General features: G+C 36.8%; 1 protein-coding gene across 4 annotated transcripts; it reads right to left on the reverse strand.

The window, feature by feature from the left end:
* Positions 1–3,183: 3,183 nt before the first annotated feature.
* LOC107584972 (ligand of Numb protein X 2-like) lies at positions 3,184–21,710 on the reverse strand. 4 transcript variants are annotated; one of them, XR_001609203.1, is made up of 12 exons: positions 21,602–21,710; positions 17,797–18,328; positions 14,522–14,745; positions 12,452–12,589; positions 12,150–12,349; positions 10,687–11,055; positions 8,958–9,137; positions 8,446–8,623; positions 6,224–6,449; positions 4,514–4,672; positions 3,821–3,962; positions 3,633–3,714 (listed from the first exon to the last, which is right to left on the reverse strand). XR_001609203.1 is itself a non-coding variant. In XM_016271768.1 (11 exons), exons 2-11 carry the CDS (start codon positions 18,198–18,200, stop codon positions 3,579–3,581), a joined length of 2,214 nt encoding a protein of 737 aa, XP_016127254.1. In that variant the 5' UTR covers positions 18,201–18,328; positions 21,602–21,710; the 3' UTR covers positions 3,184–3,578. The 4 variants fall into 4 exon arrangements, 3 of the variants coding, with proteins under 3 accessions (XP_016127254.1, XP_016127255.1, XP_016127256.1); XM_016271768.1 differs by lacking the exon at positions 3,821–3,962 and having other exon boundaries at positions 3,184–3,714; XM_016271769.1 differs by lacking the exons at positions 3,821–3,962; positions 21,602–21,710 and adding an exon at positions 20,907–20,926 and having other exon boundaries at positions 3,184–3,714.
* Between the last annotated feature and the right edge of the window lie 512 nt (positions 21,711–22,222).

Consider the following 22,222-nt stretch of genomic DNA (forward strand, 5'->3'; position numbering starts at 1 on the left):
AAAAATAAAACGGATTTCATAGGGCCCTACAAATATCATGCATCTGAAGCTATAATTGTAATACTAAGCAGCAGTGCATATTATATAGGGCCTATTTTAATTTTTTTAAATGTTTAAACGTTTTTGTGAAAGACCCAAGAAGGACCATGCAGAGTCACTTTCCACACAGGCACACTTCATGTTTGGTTGAAATAATCCTTAAGCATGTAAATTTATAAGTTCCTTCAGTTTAATTTAAATGTGCAATTAAAATAAATAATAAATGTATATTTATAGTTTAGAATTAGACAGCCTTGCGTTGTGTAGACAATTGCATAGTGAAAATGACCCCAACACACCACCTAGTGTCCAACCTACTCCAATACTATTATAACCTGTTTAAATGTGAGCAAGGGATTTACAACATTAAAGAAATCCTTTATTTATAACATGTACATGAAAAATCTAAAAGATTAGACACAACTATGGGACACGGTCGTGCAGCAGCGAGCAACAGTGAAAGGAACCTCAAGGTTGTAAATGTGTGAAATTATATAGGGCCCCATTCCTATATTTTGCCTGGGGCCCCCAAATCACTAAATCCGCCCCTGGGTGTGATTATAAACACAAAAAGGCTGTGAAAGGGGACTGAGTTTTACTGTTTTCTGCAAATGAAAAGGGATTTGCTCACAAGTGGTTAAAGGGGTCATATGATGCAATTTAAAAAATTTCCTTTCTCTTTAGAGTGTTACAAGCTTTTGGTGCATAAAGAAGATCTGTAAAGTTGCAAAGACTAAAGTCTCAGATCCAAAGAGATATTCTTTATAAAAGTTAAGAGTCAACCACGCCTACCTAAAACGGCTCGTTCTAACACGCCCCCACATGTCTACGTCACTATGTGGGAAGATTTGCATAACGCCGCCCAAATGTTCACACAAAGAAGGTGCTACTTTTATTCTCGCTGTAGTATTGTTGTTGCCGCCGCCGCCATGTCGTGAAGGCACTGTGTGATTCGTTGTGAAAGCGAAACTACTTTGTTTGGCCTTCCAAAAGAGGACGATATCTGCTTTGTCATGCCTGGAGCTGATCCGTGCTGGTTGCTGAGGAAATACTACAACTTTGCACCGTGGATCACCGGATCGGCTTTCACTGTGGACGAAGCAGAGTCCAGCCCGGGGTCGTCACATGTGGTTGCCGCAAGCCCTCCGGACGCTCCTTCGTCGAATCCGCCGCCTCTGCTTACTCTAGCCCTCCGGCCGTTCCTCACTCTAGGCTGCCGTCACTCACTCTAGGCCACCGTGTGCGACGCTGTGTTTCGTTGTGAAAGCAAAACTATTTTGTTTGGTCTTCCAAAAATGGACCCGACTAGAAATCAGTGGTTAAGTTGTATTTACAACACTGTTCCAGAACACTTCAACCCAAATATTCAGATGTGTGCAGTACATTTTATGGAGGACCGTTTCCTGATCCTGGGAGAGTAGACTACAGTGCCGGCTGTTCTGACTCACAGACTGAAAGTTTTTTATATTTAAAGAGTTTTTCTATTTTATATATTTAAAGAGTTTTTGGGCAGTGTAGAGTAGGGCTTGTTTATAATTTCTCCAATCATAAATGCAGACATGGTTTTATGTGCTTATATACTTTTTAAAAGACAGTACAAGTCATTATAATCCATAATTATGTCCCCACTGGATGCAACGAATGCCTCGTATATAATGGGTTTTCATGTTTTTGAATCATCGCTCCGGCCTGACGGCATCATCACAGTATGGTGAGGGGTGTAACATTTCCGTCACATGCTTGAGGTATTCGGCCAATCACAACGCACTGGATAGCTGGCCAATCACAGCACACCTCGCTTTTTTTTTTTTTAGAAGGATGAGCTTTGTAAAAACACAATGTTCGACGCGTTTCAGAAAGGCGGGGCATAGAGGAGAAACAATAATGTACAGTACGTGGAAAATGTTTTTTTAACCTTAAACCGCATAAACACATTTCATTACACCAAATACACAAAATAATGTTCTTTTTAGCAGCACCATATGACCCCTTTAAATGGAACTACAGAGGTTGTCAGGGACAATCGTCATCATGTGGAACAGAACTCAACTGCTCACTAGTGCACTTTGACAGCCTTTTTCTGCTCTAGACAAGTTAAAAGCTTTAAAAATTCACAAGGTGGTATTACCGGTGTATTTTATGCTGTAGAATAAAACATTAAAATATCCTGAGCTTGTGTGAACCATAGACCTTATTTCAGGCATTTAAAAAAAAATCCACTGACTTCAGGACAATGTCACCGGAAGTGCTAAAATATTAACTCACTCAAAAATGCATCATCCCAGGTACAGTACGTGGAAAATGTTTTTTTAACCTTAAACCGCATAAACACATTTCATTACACCAAATACACAAAATAATGTTCTTTTTAGCAGCACCATATGACCCCTTTAAATGGAACTACAGAGGTTGTCAGGGACAATCGTCATCATGTGGAACAGAACTCAACTGCTCACTAGTGCACTTTGACAGCCTTTTTCTGCTCTAGACAAGTTAAAAGCTTTAAAAATTCACAAGGTGGTATTACCGGTGTATTTTATGCTGTAGAATAAAACATTAAAATATCCTGAGCTTGTGTGAACCATAGACCTTATTTCAGGCATTTAAAAAAAAATCCACTGACTTCAGGACAATGTCACCGGAAGTGCTAAAATATTAACTCACTCAAAAATGCATCATCCCAGCAGCACTCTGTTTCATGCTTTTAAGCTCTCTTAAAAATATATATTGAAATGATAAAACCTCTACAATTAAATTTTAGCAATATATATATTTCATAAAGATTAGTCTGTGTACACGGATACATTTTTAAAGTTACTTTCTTTTTTTTCCTGCCAGATGGTGTAGCAATGGCATTTACCAGCGTGAGCTAATGGGGACATGCTTAACCAACCAAACCTTGAACTCTCGCGCAAAGATGGTAGCAAATGCTAAAATCCTCCCTGAGATATTGCTGCAAATCTTTTCAAAGATTTTCTAAAAGCATTTTAGGATGGCAAATATTTATCCCATATTTTTATCTTTAGAGAGATTGGAACTTATTATCATTAGACGTCTCTAAGATTATTGTAGCAAAAAGGCTGGATCAAATCTGAATATAAGTGGGATTAGAAATCATTTTTACACATCAACTGAGGCTTAACTCTTGTATCCTCACTGGGAAAGATTTATTAAACAGCTGTGCACATTCATCCATTCATACTTGCACACATACACTTTTGTTCGGTCTCTCTTTTACACAAACATTCACAAACATAGATCACATTTAGAGATAACGTATATAAAACCTCCGGTAGAGTGGACTGCTGATCGGCTTGGTGAGGGGAGACCTTAAGGCTGCTCTCCAGAGAGGGGGGTGGCCTCATAGGCGTGGCAGGTTTTCTAAGGCCTGGTTTATTCAGCATCAAGTAAAAGCATTCGATTTTCTGAGACTCTGGCTTTGACAGTATGGTGCCTCCGTGGCAGAGAGTGGAACACATGACCATTAGAACACACAGATATGAGCGCTGTCTGAGGTGAGGCATGGTGTCCTGGCGGGGTTAGATCAGGCTTCCTGGCCAGGACACGACAGTGAGCGCTACCCTGCTCCGCTGCTCCTTCAGCATGGGCACCAGGGCGGAATGACTCATGCCAGCCGTGGACAGACCGTTTACAGCCACTATCATGTCACCACACCTGAATGGAAAACAAAAATGTGTTTATGTGGAAGAGAATGTTTTTAATGAATCAGTCAAAAAACACAACAGTTGATTTAAATGAATCAGTAAAAAAAAAAACTCACAGTTCGCTCTCAGCTGTCAATTTGAATTGGTTAAGTGAATCACCAGCTCACTGAATTGGTTGGTTACTGAATTAAGATCTGACCAGATCGGCTGAATGCGAGGTTGCCGTTGATTGTAATAAAGGGGTGTGGGTTAACCGGACTAAATGATTGGAGAAGTCCGGCATAGTCAACACAGACAAATCATTTCACAGGAAGATTGAATTATGACAATTTGATGAGAAATTATGAAGTCAAAAAATAAATAAATAAATTAAACATATGCATTGATAAATTGTTCACAATAAGATCAATAAGATGCATTTAGTAAAGATTCTAAGATAAAGAATCAATAAAGTTCTATTGTAATAAATGGTAGTTTATTAATAAAAATTCAATAATAAATAAAAAATACTAATAAATTATAAAAAAATATGAATATTATAATGAAACAAATTATATTTATTCATTTATTAATCATTAATTTAAATAATAAATATATGGAATAAATAATAATTAAATAGGTTAGAAATAATAGTAGTGTTTTTGTTTACTATATTCCCCCCCAAAAAAGAATATTTTATGAAACAGTGACAGCCAGAGATGTAAGCTTGCTTTTTAACATTTTAATCAAGGTAATGCTGAAAGTGCTGTATCATCTAGCCGTGAAGCATTAGGTTATTGTTTATTGTTTGTTTTGTTGTGCTTGCTCACTTTAGACGGCCATCGTAGTAAGCGGGTGTTCCAAGGACGATAGTCTTGATAAAGAACGCCTGGTTGCTGTGGTTTTCCTCATAACCGCCAACAATGCTGAAACCCCAGCCACCAGGGTGACTTCTGCGGAGGACGATCTCATGACTGCTATGCAGGTAGCTGTGAAAGAGAACCAAAAATACAGAGAACGATGTGGAAAAAGTGACCATCATCAGGAAATAATTTTTTCTCCATGTTTTATCACACCAGAAGTCTAAAATTGTATTTCAGATTGCTTAGAAGCTAGGGAACAAAGAGAAATATAAATGCAGAAAATCAGGAACACAAAAGGAGAAACACATAAAAACAGATGCATGTTGGTAGGAGATGTATAGAAATGGAGGATTTGGCACAATGAAAGGAAGGGAGAAGGAAACAGAAGGGTGCCAAAGCAAAGGGGACGGATGATGAAGGACAGAAGGGAGGGCAGGGTTAAAAAGGTGGGAGTGAGACTGGATTGAATGACCAGAGATTGGGCTGAAATGGGCTAGGAGCAAGTTATCTCCACATGTAGGCTTCATCTGATAATCTGCAGCTGTTGATGTTTACATCATTAATCCCCTCGTGGGTTAGCCCTGCATAAAGCCGCTGATCCAAAACACAACACTACAGATATAGCTGCATTTTTCCATTCAAAGCTGTTTCAACCAAGATTTGGATGGAAAAAAATAGGTGAACCTGGCATGATGGTAGTCCTGTTCAGATTGCTTTGACTATTTTAGGGTTATTTGGATCAGTGCTCAGCAAGGTGAGAATGCTATTTTTAAGCCTCCCAGTGGAGTTCAAAGAGAGTCAATTGGACTCTTCCAAAAGTACATCTACTTTAATAACCCTGTGTCTATGCCGGCAAATCAATGCCAAAAAGAACCGAGTGCACCAGTTAATTGCTTCCGCGAGAGGATACAAGCTCTTTTTAGACACTCGCTCGCGCATCACATCACCTGTGCGCGCAATATAAGTCCTCGCCAGCGAGGAAATGTCTCATCGCACGCGCACGTGATCATCCCCCTCATTCTCACGCTCTGTAGTTTTGGCACACTTTTTTGTACACTTTAATTTTTGCCAGTTGTGGGGCGGGACTTGCTGTTTTAATTGTAATCTCAAACGCCATTGGTTATTTCACCTTTTCCGGAAGTCAGCTGTGATTGGACGCCTGTGAAAAGGCGATCCATAAGTCACATGTGACCTGAGACATGGCATTATCAAGGGACCAGATGCATTTTTTTTTTATAAATATAACATGGCTGTTTTAATGAAAATTAATTGCATGCTTTGTCAACAGAATAGATGTTTAGCAGAAAGTTTATTAACATAAATTCTTCCGTTTACTAGTGATTGCAATCTTGTGATGTTACGAAGATAAAATACAACATAAACCATTTTTATAGATTGTAATGACATGTTTCCACGGTTATTAGCATGGTAAATCTAGGAAATTATTAAAACAGCAAGTCCCGCCCCATGACTGCCAAAAATAAAAGTGTTTGCGCGACAAAAGCAAGCAGGTGAAAAAATACAGAGCGTGAGAATGAGGGATGATCAAGCGCGTGATCATAATTGGTGCACTCTGTTCTTCTTGCCATTGATTTGCCGTCATATGTGTTGCTTGTTTAATTAATCAAACGATCTCTCAATTGAAGTTCTACTAAATCTGATTGACTGCACTCTTACCTGGGAAGTCCAAGCCACATGACCCATGATGGAGACCAGCATGCATCATAGTCGTTTTCGTGAGGAGGGAGAAGTTCTTCGTCCGGACCCGGTTCTTCAACTGTGTTGACCTCTAATGCCCTCAGCTGGACAGAACAACATGCAGCGCTGGACTTCAGCGTGCCCACTGCTTCACTGTGGCTCAGGTAGGTCAAATCTTGACCATTAATACTCAACAGTACATCCCCTGAGCAAAAGAGAGACAGCCACACAGAGAGGACTGTAACACAGCTGAAGACCCATAGAGGTTTTGCTTCAGTGCACTTCATCATCACAGACACCAGTGTTTTCCTCAAAAACAACCTTCTGTTATTTTTTTTTTTTAACCAAACACATACAGAACAACCAGTGTAGTCTGATTCCCAAATGAATGACTAATTACTCATTCTTTTTAGTAAGCCAAGCACATGCAGCACAACCAGTGTAGTCTGGTTAGTTGGTTCTTTATATTAAATCAAACCCATACAGCACAACCAGTGTAGTCTGATTCCTGAATGAATGACTTTAATGTGTTGGTTCATTTTAGTGAATCAAACACAAACAGCTTACTAACTGACGGTGAAACTGTAAGCTGCATTTCAGCAGTTTTTTTTCTAGCAAAACCCCTACAGTATTCCTACTACTTGTTTCACTTCTGTTTCAGTTTTTTATAACCCTTTCTTACTATGTGTCAGTAAGTTGTTGTTATTTTAGCATGTGTGTTTGGCTCTGTTATTTTTTTTAGGATTACTGATGAACTAATGTACGTTAATTTGATTTGTATTAGTTATCTATTTTAGTTTTAGTTACAGTTGTAGTAATGTTGTCATTTTATTAGTTTTTTATTATGTCTATATAGGTTTTTTATTAAGTTTTAGTTTTATTTAATTTGAGTTATTTCAGTACTTCAACATACAAAATGGAAATGAAATAAATAATATATATATATATATATATATATATATATATATATATATATAGAATGTATTTATTTATATATATATAATGTACATGTATATGTGTGTATGGTTGTACATACACATATGTAGTTGTTTGTTTGAATCATTATACTCATACCTTTTGTTCTTTTAACCCTTTAACTGTCACCCGTCCCCTCTGTGGGACGCCTAAGTTTACGTCACTATATTACAATTAAATCCTAATCTAATCATGACAAACTTTATATCGTTGGAAAGGTCTAAGACTCCTAAATAGATATTTTACCAATGTTTTTGTTAAAAATTATGTAGGAAAAGTAATAGATTAATTTTTTGACAAGAGTGCACCTCAAAAATCTTCATCATAACAGGAGTTCTGACCGTTGTCACAAAAAGTCTTCTTCGTTGCCTTTTTCTCGATCACACTTTAGAAATTCAGAAATTATATATCAGTTGAAAACTTGAAATCTCAAAACTTATCCTTTGAAACCCATTTTTAAATCAAACATTGCATTACCATGAAAATGGTATATCAATATCATGTTACAAAATGTTTTCGTTCATGAATTATAAAAATTTAAGTTTGGAAAATGTCTCGTCTATGTTCAAAAATGTGAGTGACAGTTAAGGTGTTAATATTTTGAATTGTTTTTAGCTTTATTTTTTAGTTTTCATTTCAGTTGTTGTATGCATTTGTCATTTTTATTTAATTTCTTTTATTTTCTTAAATGTGTGTGTATGTGTATATATATATATATATATATATATATTAGTATTTATAGAGTTTGAGCTTTTAGTTTTAATTACTTGGTCTTATTTGTAAGTCGCTTTGGATAAAAGACTAATCCATCTGCTAAATGACTAAAAGTAAAAGTAAAGTAACTGAGACTTGAATAAGTGTCTCTAAAAAGACTGAAAAACCACTAAATGCACCTTTTGTGAGAATTGTTTTAAATGTATTTATTTATTGTTAAAATCGGCACATTATTTGTAGTGGAATCGCATTTCTTTTTCCTCTTTATTTAAAATAAATAAATACAAAAATTCCTACAATTCTTATCCCAAACAAAAACCAACATTATTTTTCCTCAGAATAACATGAACCACTGAATAATGTGTAATAAGGAATATGAACCAGGAATATGTATTAAGAAGGTAAACGGGTTTAATGTTGAAGTCATGCTGACAGTAACTCCATAAACTTACTTAAACTTGGGTCGAGATTAATGCTAATTTAAGAAAAAGAATTGGGTTTAGGTAACTTACCACGTTTGATTCGTCCATCACGTGACAGGCAGCCATGGGGCTGAACGCTTGTTACAAAGATCGGCAACTCTCCGCTCTTGCTGCCCCGTCCCCCAGCCACAGTCATACCCAGAGATTCGTGAGGTTCCTTCTTCATAGTGATGTGTTTCTCCTTACAGATAACACACTGGGAGAGATCCTACAAAATACAAGCATCAGAGCATCAAATTGAAATTTGTCTCAGATGTGGAGAAGGAAAAAGTGAAGCCCATTTCGAAATTGACACTGATCGGCTCTCGGTAGAGTGTTGTTCATCTTCCCAACGGGATCAGTTCTACTCTAACTTCGTAATTGATCTCATAATAGATTCAACCAGCAGTAATTAAGGTTGTGGTCTGAACTAATGGAAAAACTGGAAGCTACCCAGATGCTTCGGATATAGGGCTCCCTAATTATGTCTCCACGATGCTAAAATAGATTCTGCAACACACACAGACTTGCTCTCGCTCTTGGCCGCAGGCATTTGTACTCACTCTCTGGGTGGAAGACTTGGCAAGGTGCAGACTTGGGACAGGGCTTGGGGTCGCAGTGCAGGGAAGCGGTGGAATGTGTTCATGGCTCCAAATGTCCCTGGTCAAGGTGGAGCCTATGTGCACGGCCATAGTCTGCTTGCTGGACCGGCTAATCAGCAGATTAACTCTTTCTCCACTAGCCTGGAAGATGACAGTAGGCGGTCAGTATAAATACCTAATACTCTTATATTGAGTGCCGAGGTGGCTTTATATCCAGAAAAGACAGTCTGCTGTCTTCCAGTGCTATTCTTAATAATGCTTTAGCTGCCCTTTCTGTGTGATCGGGACAGCCAGATGGGAGAAAGCAGCTCACGTAGACATAAAGATACTATCAATCACATTACCCTCTGAGCAGGGCAGCAGAGACAGAGTCCTAATGTCCCAAACAGGCACTGAGATTTGCACAGATGACAATAGCTGTTTTATTACGAGAATATTTATTAGAGGAAACTAGATTTTTATTTACTGAAGAACATGTGAGCGGTGTTGCCAGAGCAAAAGTCACCACCACGCTAGGGGTGGTTGTCAGGATGAACTATGTGGTTGCTAGGGTGTTGCTAGGTTGTTACTGACAGGTTTTCCAGGCTCTAGATATGCCCTGTTTCAGAGTAAGTCTATGGATTGTTTTTATTCAATATTTAAGAATGCAAAATATATTGGGAATCATATTTTTTAGTGGCCAATTTGAGAGATTTTCATATTGTATTTTTTAAAACTAACACTGTGTTAACTGTGTTCATTTAATAAAGCTCAAATAAAATATAAATATTACATAAACTTAAACTTACAAAAACTGAACTGAAAATGAGAAATGTTGACTTGGCATGGCATCTAACTGAAATAAAAACTATTTAAATTTAATACTAAAATTAAAACTAAAACGGAAATAAAAAAATTATTTTTTTATAGAAATATAAAAACAAAAACTAATTAAAATGACAAGAGCACATAACTAAAATGAAAGTGAAACTGAAAATATAAAAAATAAGCTATTTTAAAATATTAATACATTATATGATAGTACATGAATAATACTAAAATATCAAAGATAATTAGATGCTACTAAAATAAAATAAAGATGATTAAATTACCTTTGCCATCATCTATCGCTCACTTAATGTTTAACAACATGCTGAAATAAAATAACATAAATATTAGAGGAAAAATTAAACTTACAAAAACTTAAATGAAAAAGAGACATGCTGCCATGGCAGCTAAATTAAATAAGATAATTTTTATTTGAAGTATAAAATTACTAAACTAAAATTGAACAAATCTAAAGCTAATAATAAAATAAAAATAATATTATAGAAAAATAATAAAAATGATGAGCAAATGATCAAATTATTAAACTTGCAATGAAACAAAAAATATAATTAAGCTAATTAAAAATATTATTAAATACTATAATATATAAATAATACTAAAATAACACAAATAAAACAACAAAGGTAATTAAATACCTTTGCTGTCATCTATTGCTCACTTAAAGTTCATGTTTAACAATACTAATAACACTTTACATTATAATGCTGTGATGCTTAAATTCACTTTTAGTTTTTAGTATTTTATTTTTCATTTATGTAGACAACAGAGTATAGATTTTTAATATCGGCCATTTATCAGTTAGCAGGTCTGCTAATATCCTTATCTTAACCTGAACTGCCCCACACACATGCTTTCTCTCTACCTGTATAATCTGAGCTGCTTGCTCAGGCGTGCCGTGTCTCAGGTCATGCTCGTTGACGGCCAGCACTCTGTCGTTGCTGCAAAGTCTTCCGTCTTTAGCGGCTAACCCTCCCTCCAGCAAGTCCAGGACAAACACACCGGCTTCATCTGTACGGCGCACCAGCTTGATCCCCAGCTGCTCTGATGATTCCTGCTTGTGCAGGGTGATGCGTATGCTGGCAGGGCTGCCCTTGGGTGTAGCAGTTGCCACAGGCGGCCTTGCAGAACAGCGGCGCTCTCTCAGAACCGTCAACTGCAAAGTGGCGCAGGGACGGGACAGTGTAGAACGAGCAAAGTTATGGGGCACGTTACTGATGTCTACGTTGTTCACCTGCACAAAAATGCATGAAATGCAAAGATCAAACAATAAATGTTGTTTTGATTTGTAAAAATGTCAATAAAATGCCTGACATTATATTTACCTCAGGAAGTATTTTGTTATATTATGCACTATTTTAGATTAACCTATTATTAATGTCTTAATTTTTTAATGTACACTACCGTTACTACACTTGGGATTGGTAAGGTTTTTAATGTTTTTGAAAGAAATTTTAATTTCTCATTATAGAATTAAGACCTATAGAATATTATAATTATTATAGGATTCTCATTATAGAATTAAGAAATTCTCACCAAGGCTGCATTTATTTTTTATTTAAAAAAATACAGTACAAACGGTAATATTGTGAAACATTAAATTTTTTATATATTTTAAAATGTATTTTATCAAATGTGAATTTTCAGCATCCTTTATTCCAATCTTCAGTCTCCAGTCTTTGGTACTCAAGAAACATTTCTTATTATCAGTGTTTAAATTGGTTGTGCTGCCTAATATTTTTGTGGTAACCATGATACATTTTTTCACGTTCTCTCTGATGAATAGAAAGTTTAAAAGAACAGCATTTATTTGAAATATAATTTTTTGTAACGTTATAATTAATTGATAAATTTAATGATTAATAAAAGTACGAACTTCTTTAAAACAAACCAAAAAAAAAAACATTGCCTCCAAAATTTGAACAGTAGTGTATGTTAAATCTAATTCAGTCAAAAGAAAATGTTTATTTGGACTCATTAGAGACTATTTTCTCAAAAACAAGTTTATATGAGATCCACCATTTACATTATATACCTCAACAGTTCAAAAAACAAACAAAAAAACATTACAAAGTAGAGAATTGCCTTTTTCAGTCGATGCATAAAGCTTAAAATATTTCTGGCTCAAAACGACTTAAAATGATGGAGCGGATCACATATTTTGGTGAATGGCAGTTTGAAGAATGCTGTTTTGCATCTATTCATGCAGATAGTGATTCTGTAGCCACTATTCATTAGAGCTCTATTGAGATTGATTAAAGTATCTGTAAATAGCAGTGAAAACGGCTTTTTTAATTGGACGGTTATTTTGGAACATAGCGACAATACCTGAAGTATTTGGTCACCGGCCAGCAGCCGTCCGTCTCGGGCTATAACACCATCACGGTACACCTCTTGTATTACCACATTTATCAGGGGGGTCTCGTTTCCACCGACTATACTTATGCCCAGCTCTATGTAGGGGTTTGCACGATGAACCTCAATAGTTGTGATTTCTCCCTCAGGTAGGGATGGAAGTTTCACACAACCTAAAGAACAAGAAGTATAGAACCCAAACAAAGATATCAAAGGTTTTTAAGAAACAAAGTGATTATAATGTTTTAGTCTAGGACTGTGTAAAATAATCATACCTTCCTCAGCAGAAAGTGGCAGAGTTTCAACAAAGTCCCATCCCGAAGAGGCCGAACTGCCAGTGCGGAGAAGATGGATGCATGGGTTGCTGAGAGGACGCTTCACGCGTGGAGGAGCACACTCTAAACCATGGACACCTTGAAGGGACAGAAATACAGCTGAAAATATACATTTCACTCCATAAACATGTAAGCCACCACAGAGCATTATGTTAGCTTGGCAACATGTGCTAATACAAATCTCTAATGGAATAAACAAACAAAAAAAAGTATTGATAAAAACTGGTCCATCTAATTAAGATGACTATTTCACCTAATGTTTGTGTATGCTATGTATATTTAGTTTATTAGAGTATTGTTTTAGCTTAGCAATATGTGCTAATGCAAATCTCTATTGGAATCAACTGTGAGTAACCAAGTTCAAGTTAGTGACCTGGTTGCTAATGTAAGGGGTTTTGTTTCATGAAATTTATAGTTATGGTCAAGACATTGGTAAGGGACAAAAAATTGGGGGGATATTTTTATTGGTATTTTTAATGGAATTTTAATTTCAAAGAATTAAAATATTAGAGGATTTCAAGGGACTAAGGGAATAATGAAAAGGGGAAAAAAAAGAAAAATAGTAAAAGTAGTACTAAAATTTGAATATTTTGTAATGCATGTGAACTATTTGCAAATATTTTTATTTTAAAATATGCACAATATCACTCTTAATCGTACGCCTATTATGCCGAAAATGGCTCTATTAATGTTTTTGGTCTCATCATACTCGATTACAAATTACGTTATGAATTACGTAAATTATATAAGCTATTTTCAGGTCAAAATGGCAAAATTTGACCAAAGAATTGAATACATCACTGAATATTACTTATGCTGTGTAACATTTCTATTATTAAAGAGTTGTCAAATATTAAATATTTAGCAGTGGTGGACAGTAACGGAGTAGTTTTACTTCATTACTGTACTTAAGTACATTTTTCAAGTATCTGTACTTTACTGGAGTCGTTTTATTTTGAGTAACTTTTACCTTCACTTCACTACATTCCAAAGCATAAGATCGTACTTTTTACTTCACTACATTTCATAAAACATATCGTTACTCCTTATAATATATCACGTGCTCCGAGACGCAGAAGCTGTGTCTGATTCAAGAACGAACTGATTCTTTTCAATGAACCTTTTAAATCGGTTTCGCAAATCGCACCAAACGATTCATTCACGAATTGGAATGATCTGATTGCAGCTGTTCTCGAGTTGACAACTCACTGATTCAAATGAACCGTTTAGTGCGAGTCTCCAGTGAACTGAATTCACAAGTAAGAACCGGGAGATCTTGTGAGCGCGCGCGCGTCTGATGCTGTTAAAAGTAAGTTACCAATGTCGAATTTTAGTACTAATTATTGTAACTGAAAATCATATTTAGGTCAAAACTGTCAGTTAAATAACAGATTAAATAAAATAACTCATGCACGTTCATCTTCCCCGCTGCTGTGACATTAGCAGTTTTAATAAAATGCTATGCATTTAGCCCTGTTTTTATATTGTTTGTCAGCACACATAGCCTAAGTTACTATCCTATATAAAACTGCAAAATAAACATTCATCTAGCAGTACTTTTTACTTAAGTACATAAAAAATCAAGTACTTTTGTAGTCACTCGAGTAAAATTGAAAACTGAGTACTTTTACTGGAGTAATATTTTATTATACGGATCTGTACTTTTACTCAAGTACTTGATTTGTGTACTTTGTCCACCACTGAAATTTAGCTACTCCTTACACTCTTTCATTGTTAAAACTGAAGCGGCGAATGAAATTCAGGTTCTGTGACCAGTAAAGACCTGCCTTCTTTGATTTGATTGGCCATCTCAAACATTTTGACATTGATGTTGATGAGCACTGTTAGTCGCTGAGGCAGACCACCCATTTTAAACCTTTTGTCATTCTAACAATACAGAGCACAGTGTCACTGAGTGCAGCAGAACAGCCTCAAGAATACCAATTATTGTAAGGGACAATTTTGCTAGATCTGATTATTGGTAGTTGCGGCCCTGCTTAGGGTACTCACTGTCTTCTTCAGTGCTTTCTTCAAAGGCAGGGTTGTCTACACCAGGCTCTTCTGTCCATGTAGGAACATTGTTGCATGTGTTGGATCCAGCAGGTGGTGATGGTGTACTCTCCTTCATCTCAGTCTGGGGGGATCTGGGAGGGTTGGTCGCCGTGACCCTGTCCTCGCCGCCCTCCATCAGCGTCCGCTCCAGCTTTGTTCGCTGACTTTGTGTTCCAGGACACCTAGACCCACACACATAAATGCAATAACTGAAATATTCGGGAGGCAAGGTACACAGAGGTCCAGCTGACAAGAAATGGAAGACAAGGACAAGAAATTTACATTTTCATTTACATTTGAGTATTTTTACCATTTTTTGTCAATTTCTTTAGTTTTTGTTTTAATTATTACTATATAGCTTTAATTAATTTTTTCATTTTTAAGGTTGTCAGGGCAAGTTGAAGTTTTTCATCTGATATTTTTTATTTTATTTTAAGTTACCAATTTTATTTTTTAGTTTTAGTTAACAAAAACAACACTGGTCCTGTGAAACTACGAGATCTTTCTTTGCCTTTGAGCTTGGAGGATTTCAGCATTTCACTAACATGACTGCCATACAATTAACAGCACTAATTAATTACTCTACACATCAGTGGGGACAAAGACCTGTAGGATAGTACTACACGCTGAGGTCTCATAGTATAACAAGAAGCACTGGATTGTCAACACAGCTAAGAGAAGACGGATAATGCTGGCAGTAACTCTCAGCCTTCTCTTAGGAAGGAGTTAGCGCCTTGTTAAGGTTAATCTCCTTGGGTCTTTCATTGAACTATAAATAAAACATTCTTGCAATAAGTGTAAATTATCTAAGGAGTATAGATGATCTGACAAAACTTTAATAAGTTACTCTTAATCTTAGTATTAATACTTTTTTACAAAAACAGATGAGACTCTATACTGTTTTGTCCTTCGATTTGTGAACTAACTCAACTTTGAACTGTTCAACTCACGTTTGGCTTCAGACATCAGACTCTACACCAAACCCTTAGTAGGCCAAGACCTTCAGTTCATCCAAAGGCACCATTCAATCTCGTGCAACAGAACTAATCTCAAAATTTATACCACTCTCTCAAACTACACAGTCCTGCCAATTCTTAGTACAAAATACCTTATTGGACTCTGTAACTCACCATAGCTCTGGGTTGCCCTTGGCAGTCTCACAGAAGAAGTGGTTGAAAAGGTTTCTAGAGTTGAAGTTTCCCAGCATGGCTGTAGAGAATATGAAACTGCTGCTGTCCAGTGCATTACACAGGACCGACTAATCTCCCATCACATGACAAAGGGGCAAATAATCCCCAGATGGGAAGTCAGATCAAGCCCAGCAGGCTCCACTCACAAGAAAGTGACTCCAAAAGTCACTGGAGCCTTTGTCTGCTAAGCTTCAGTGTCTAACTCTAACAGATACCTAAGTATATTTGTTGCTACTGCATGTTCTGACTCAAAAGCCCCTGACATGTGGTTATGCACAAGTTGAACTGTTGTATTCTGCATGTTGATCAAGTTTATTTGGGGTTTACTCATAACGGTACACCACAGTGGTGTGTGTAAGTATTATTCTGTTTGAAAATTGTTCATCTTTTATGTGTGAGGAGTACATCCCAACTGAGAATTAAAAAAACAACAAGAGTATGACGTTATTATCTCGTCCTTTGCCGTGTCCAAAGAAATTTTGCATGCTCAAAGTCTAGTGAGACCACCTCTTAAGCCAAGCAACAGACAGTGTTTGATGCATAATGCACACAAAAATGTAAAAAAAGTGACCTCCAATCTGATTGGCTGACTGGCACATAATTTATCAGTCTGCCTGAAAACAAATGTGTGACCCTGGACCACAAAACCAGTCAAAATAGAGATTCAAAAGCTGAATAAATAAGCTTTCCATTGATGTATGGTTTGTTAGGATAGGACAATATTTGGTCAAGATACAACTATTTGAAAATCTGGAATCTGAGGGTGCAAAAAAATTACAATACTGAGAAAATCGCCTTTAAAGTTGTCCAAATGAAGTTCTTAGTAATGCATATTACTAATAAAAAATTAAGGTTTGATATATTTACAGTAGGAAATTTACAAAATATCTTCATGGAACGTGATCTTTTTAATATTCTAATGATTTTTGGCATAAAAGAAAAATCTATAATTTTGACCCATACAATGTATTTTTGGCTATTGCTACAAACATACCCCAGTGACTTAAGACTGGTTTTGTAGTCCAGGGTCACATTTGTGTTTGCAGGCTGGTGCAATGAAAGCTTCTGAAGAACATATTCTGAAGCACTTAGCATGCTTTAGTTGGCTTATCTGTTGGCTTTCCACACTCCAAGTTCTGTAAAATGGGCCGACTATGGTTGGCTGCTTTACATGCCAGTCTGATGACTTGTTTAACTGGGTGGTTCTTGGCTGCAAAGGCAACAAGATTTTACACTTGCAGTCCACAGTGCTGTGTTAAATACTGTATGTTAAAAGTATAATATAGTATAGTCTTTTATAGAAAAGCGACTTACATTACATTCAAGATATATATATCAAATTCTCGCATTGTCTGGGAATCAAAACCATGAGTTTGGCTTTGCCGGTGCTGTTTAAACTACACTGTAAAAAAATTTACCGCAAAATTGTAAATAAAACAAAGAATATTGGAGTGTGTTTAAAAGACAATTCTAATGCAGGTTTTCTACTTCAAAATTTTACCTTTAATTCGATGTAGTACTTGCCATTACTTTGTATCTGTTAATGAAATTTACTAGCAATTTCTGAGTGCATTTTTTGTGTTTAAGAATACAACCATAACATGAATATTTCAACAGATTTTGTATTTAAGATTAAATATGTGACCCTGGACCACAAAACCAGTCATAAGGGTCAATTTTTCGAAATTGAGATTTATACATCATCTGAAAGCTGAATAAATGAGTTTTCAATTGATGTATGGTTTGGGTGCAAAAAAATCTAAATACTGAGAAAATCGCCTTTAAAGTTGTCCAAATGAAGTTCTTAGCAATGCATATTACTAATCAAAAATTAAGTTGATATATTTACAGTGGGAAATTTACAAAATATCTTCATGGAACATGATCTTTACTTAATATCCTAATGATTTTTGGCATAAAAGAAAAATCGATAATTTTGACCCATTCAATGTTTTTTTGGCGAATGCTAAAAATATCCCCCAGCGACTTAAGACTGGTTTTGTGGTCCAGGGTCACATATATGAATATTCATGAGTATTTTACCTGTGTTTGAGATGTGCCTCCAGGTCACAGCGTGGCATGCTGAGAGAACAGGAGGGCGTTAGCGGACAGGTGACCGACAACTTATCCAGCAGCTTGTGCACCAGAATGCTGGAGCGCCGGCAGACCTGCAGCTGCAGATGCGCACGGTCCAGCGGACAAAAGTCCCGTTCCTGCAGAAAGCTGCGCAGGCAGCGGGCACAGAAGGTGTGGCCACATGGTGTGTCCAGGGGCTGAACTAACGGCTGAAGGCAGATGTGGCACACCAAATCATCATCCACTTCCAAGCGATAGTTATAAAGGTGATTCTCCCAGGTGCGGTGAATCTGTCCACATTCAGAGCAAAGGGCCTCCAGAAGAGCTTCGCTCACCATGCCCGGGTCCACTCCCTCTCCCAGACTGCCCATTGCGCTCGGCTTCGGCTACACAAATACACTTAGTGGCTTGGTTACGGGGGCGTCCGTCCCATGGGCGTCAGAGGCTGTGCGACTCCGGCAGGGGACGGCCACCCCCTGGTAGACAGTGTGACATCACTCTGAAGGAGAAGAAGTGAGGTAACTGTTCTGAATGAGAGAACATGTTTGTGTGTGTGCCATGTGTTGTGAGGATGAGATTGTTGCAGAGCAGTGTGGGTTTACTCCTGCACATTAATCTGACGGTGTTATCTCTTGCTCTCTCGCCTGGAGCAAACTTTCAATCCCACAGAGAGAGAATTATCTAGGATTGAGTCAGGGAGCGCAGAGTCAAGAGGTTTTGATATGAAAGTAAGAATGGGGGGCAAGAGGAGGACAAAAAATATAGATACTGTATAAGATTTGAATGGATAACATTTGTTCATAAAACCCAGATTGGGGGGGTGGGTGCAAACTCATCCAAGTCATTAAATACAACTATTAATCAAAACCTACTAGATTATAATTAAAATTATTCCTCTGAAGGCCCGGTTTCTAATTTGGATACATTGCAGATTTAAAGGAACGGTTCATTCTCTATATATTTACTCACCATTATGTCAATTCAAACCTGTATGACTTTCTTTCTGTAGTGGAACACAAAAGGTGAATTTCTGACGAATAGCTTTTCATTACAACAAAGGTAAATGACTGGGCCTCCAAAAAAGCACCATAAATGTCACATAAATGTGATTTGTGTGCTGTGCTATTACTTGTTTCGCTTCTGTTTCAGTTTTTATAACCATTTCTTACTATGTGTAAGTAAGTTGTTGTTTTTAAGCCTGTGTGTTTTGCAATGTTATTTTTTAGGATTACTGATAAACTACTGTCATTTGATTTGTATTATTTGTATTTTTTATTTATTTAAATTTTAGTTACATTATGTCTGAATGTATTATGTCTGTATAGGTCTTTTATTACGTTTTTAGTTTTATTTAATTTGAGTTATTTTAATACTTCAACAAACTAAATGGAAATTAAATAATATATATATATTGAATTTATAAATGTGTATGTATATATACAGTATATATGTATGTGTGTGTGGTTGTACATACACATATGTAGTTGTTTTTTGGTGTTTGGCTTAGTGTTATGTTAGAATCATTATTATACTCTAATAGCTTTTGTTCTTTAATATTTTGAATTGTTTTAGCTTCATTTTTTGTTTTTCATTTAAATGTTAAGTTTTGAAATGTTGTTATATGCATTTGTCATTTTCATTTAATCTCTGCTTCTGTTGTCCTCATTTGTAAGTCGCGTTGGATAAAAGCGTCTGATAAATGACTAAATAAATAAAGGTTTCACAGAAAATCCAGATACCTGCATTAGCTCATATACAGGAGTGGAAAAACATGAGGGTGAGTAAATATGACAGAATTTTCATTTTTCTGTGAATTAGACCAGGGGTTTTTAAACTGGGCTCTGTGAAAAGGCTAGAGAAAAAAATGAATACATTTGATTAAAATAAATAAAACATGATATAAATAAATAAACAATACATCTAACAGTAGTACATTACTAAGCTAGAGTGAGCAGGCAAAAAATTTAATAGACCTTAGTCAGGGTAGCACCATATTTAATTTTTGACAGGAATGAAAACGAGGCTGTGAGGGATAGAAGTACAGTGCATTCAATGAATTGTCATCGGAAATGAAAAGTTGTGAGTTATGATCGTATAGTGCGTGCCATTATAAAGACTGTAAGTCTATCCCTCACAGCCTTGTTTACGTCCGTGTTCAATTCAATATACCATCTAACCTGTTTAAGTTCTATGTAATAAAAACTAAATATTTTCCAAAAAATACAGTGTACACATACATTTTTACATTATAAATTGGGCCTTTATATATAAAAATATAGATCTGCCTTTTTCAATTTTAGAATGGGGGTCCCTCTTATGAGGATGATCAAATTTGGGGTCCGTAGCATCGAAAAGATCGAAAACCCCTGAACGAGACTTCTAATAATTGGCTTTTCGAGGCCACCAATCAGCAGGGGGCATTCTATTGGACCAACGATAACTATAACCTTCGCCTGTATTCACAGTATCTGACAGCTGTGCATCCATGAGCAGCCCCACGCTTGGTCTGCCGACAGCATCTCTGTGACTACCTGCCTCTGTTTTTATCTTGCAGCTGGACATGAATAAAACATGAGGACACAAGGCTTCTCTGTTCCCACTACAAAGCCCTGTCAACGTCTCATCAGACACACATACCCATGCTCACTCGTCCCGCACACTGTAAATGTCTTAATGCGGATAGTATATGAAGCAGCTTGTGCTTAAACCTCATCCATTGATAGCATGATGTGGGACTTCACTACATGAGGCTGGAATGCTTAATGGCCTTTGGGCAGCTGCCATTAGTATTTCTTCTATGCTGGATTCTCTGATGACTTTTAATCACAAGGAAGTGTTTAGATCAGGGGTGTCCAAACTCGGTCCTGGAGGGCCGATGTCCTGAAGAGTTTAGCTCCAACCCCAATTAAACACACCTGAACCAGCTAATCAAGCTCTTACTAGGCATACTAGAAACTTAAAGGCAGGTGTGTTGAGGCAAGTTGGAGCTAAACTCTGCAGGACACCGGCCCTCCAGGACCGAGTTGGGGCACCCCTGGTTTAGATATTGACTGCAAGGGCTGTTCAAGGCCACTCACTTGTTGTATCCTTGTATCTTTAGCTGCTTGTCACAATTCTCACTTGCAAAATGGCACATTCGTGCTTATCTGGCTGCCTGGCGGATGAAGAATTAAATGTTTGTTCAGCTGAACTGACGTAACAAAACAATACAATTAATGGTTGATCTTTAAACATCTACAAAGGAAGCAAACACTATCTGACATGTTCCATGTAGAATGATATGCACATCTCTAAAGTCTTTATTTATTGAGCAAATGGCTTTCAATGACATGTTTCCAATTCTGCAATCCAGATTTATTCACAAACCCCCATTTTTGACACATTGCTTTTCCAAATCAATACATTGACCTTATTTTTTTTTAGAAAGGTTGTACATTCACAAACAGGTAGGCAACAAAAATAAATTAATGGAGGGAAGGGGAGGAGAAATAACGGCGCTTTCTCTGCTGAATTAAAATGTCTGTGGATGCCACCTGCATGAATTGTCTCGTTAATAAGGTGTATCCAATCCGGATCTATGACACGCACAAATATCAATATCTCATTATTTCTGGTACAGAGTGGCTCGCTGTAAATGTTAACGTTTACTGTCTCTCTCTCTCTCTCTCGGTCTGTGCCATCGTCTGTACAATAGGCGACAGTGACATCTAACAAAATGCGTGTAGAAAAAAAGGATCGGCGGGTTATAATATGAGTATTTGAATAACATTACCTATTCGCGTTCCCCTCGGATGGTGTGAACTCTGGCCCCGAGAGGGGAGAATCATGGAGCTCAATCACACCCACCGCAGCTTGCCCGAGCCGCGTCAGCTCGTCAAAACACCCCCGTATCTGTCTTGTAGCGAAGTCCGATTCGTGAAGGAATGGTTCTTTTGAGTCGATTCTTTTGAATGAATCAACTGAACCGGTTCCTAAAACTGGTCTGAACAATTATTGCATGCATTGGAGTGAATCGGCCCGAGCTTCTCTTGAGTCAAAAACTGCCCGAATCGTTGAACCGAGAACCGTCTCTTTCAAAAACGGTCCAGACGATGATAAAAGCATTTGGAGTGAAATTAGGATTTGAATTAATAACTTGCTTTATAGCCGAATAGCACTGTTACAAATACAATTTTCTGAAAATATGTTTATGGCTTGATTGTATGACTTTTATCAACAAAAAACAATGCAAACGCACATCAAATAGGTTCATTTTAAATGTCTTTTTTTTATAATTTTTTTGCAGCCAAGAGATATAGATGAATTAAAATTTTGCTTATTGTAAATGCACAAATACACATATTACAATAAGCACCCTGGTTTATTAAAACGTAAGCGAAAATAACATAATAAA

The sequence above is a fragment of the Sinocyclocheilus grahami genome, unplaced genomic scaffold (assembly GCF_001515645.1).
Source record: "Sinocyclocheilus grahami isolate Dianchi unplaced genomic scaffold, SAMN03320097.WGS_v1.1 scaffold65.1, whole genome shotgun sequence".
Lineage (NCBI taxonomy): Eukaryota > Metazoa > Chordata > Actinopteri > Cypriniformes > Cyprinidae > Sinocyclocheilus > Sinocyclocheilus grahami.

What these genes read in the sequence shown, in the direction of transcription:
- LOC107584972 (XM_016271768.1), bottom strand. Translation starts at nt 18,200, where the DNA reads ATGGGCAGTCTGGGAGAGGGAGTGGACCCGGGCATGGTGAGCGAAGCT. An exon ending in GAGGCACATCTCAAACACAG is followed by an intron (nt 14,746 to 17,796) that starts GTAAAATACTCA and finishes GTGTGGGTCTAG; the next exon opens with GTGTCCTGGAACACAAAGTC. An exon ending in TGATGGACGAATCAAACGTG is followed by an intron (nt 6,450 to 8,445) that starts GTAAGTTACCTA and finishes TCTTTTGCTCAG; the next exon opens with GGGATGTACTGTTGAGTATT.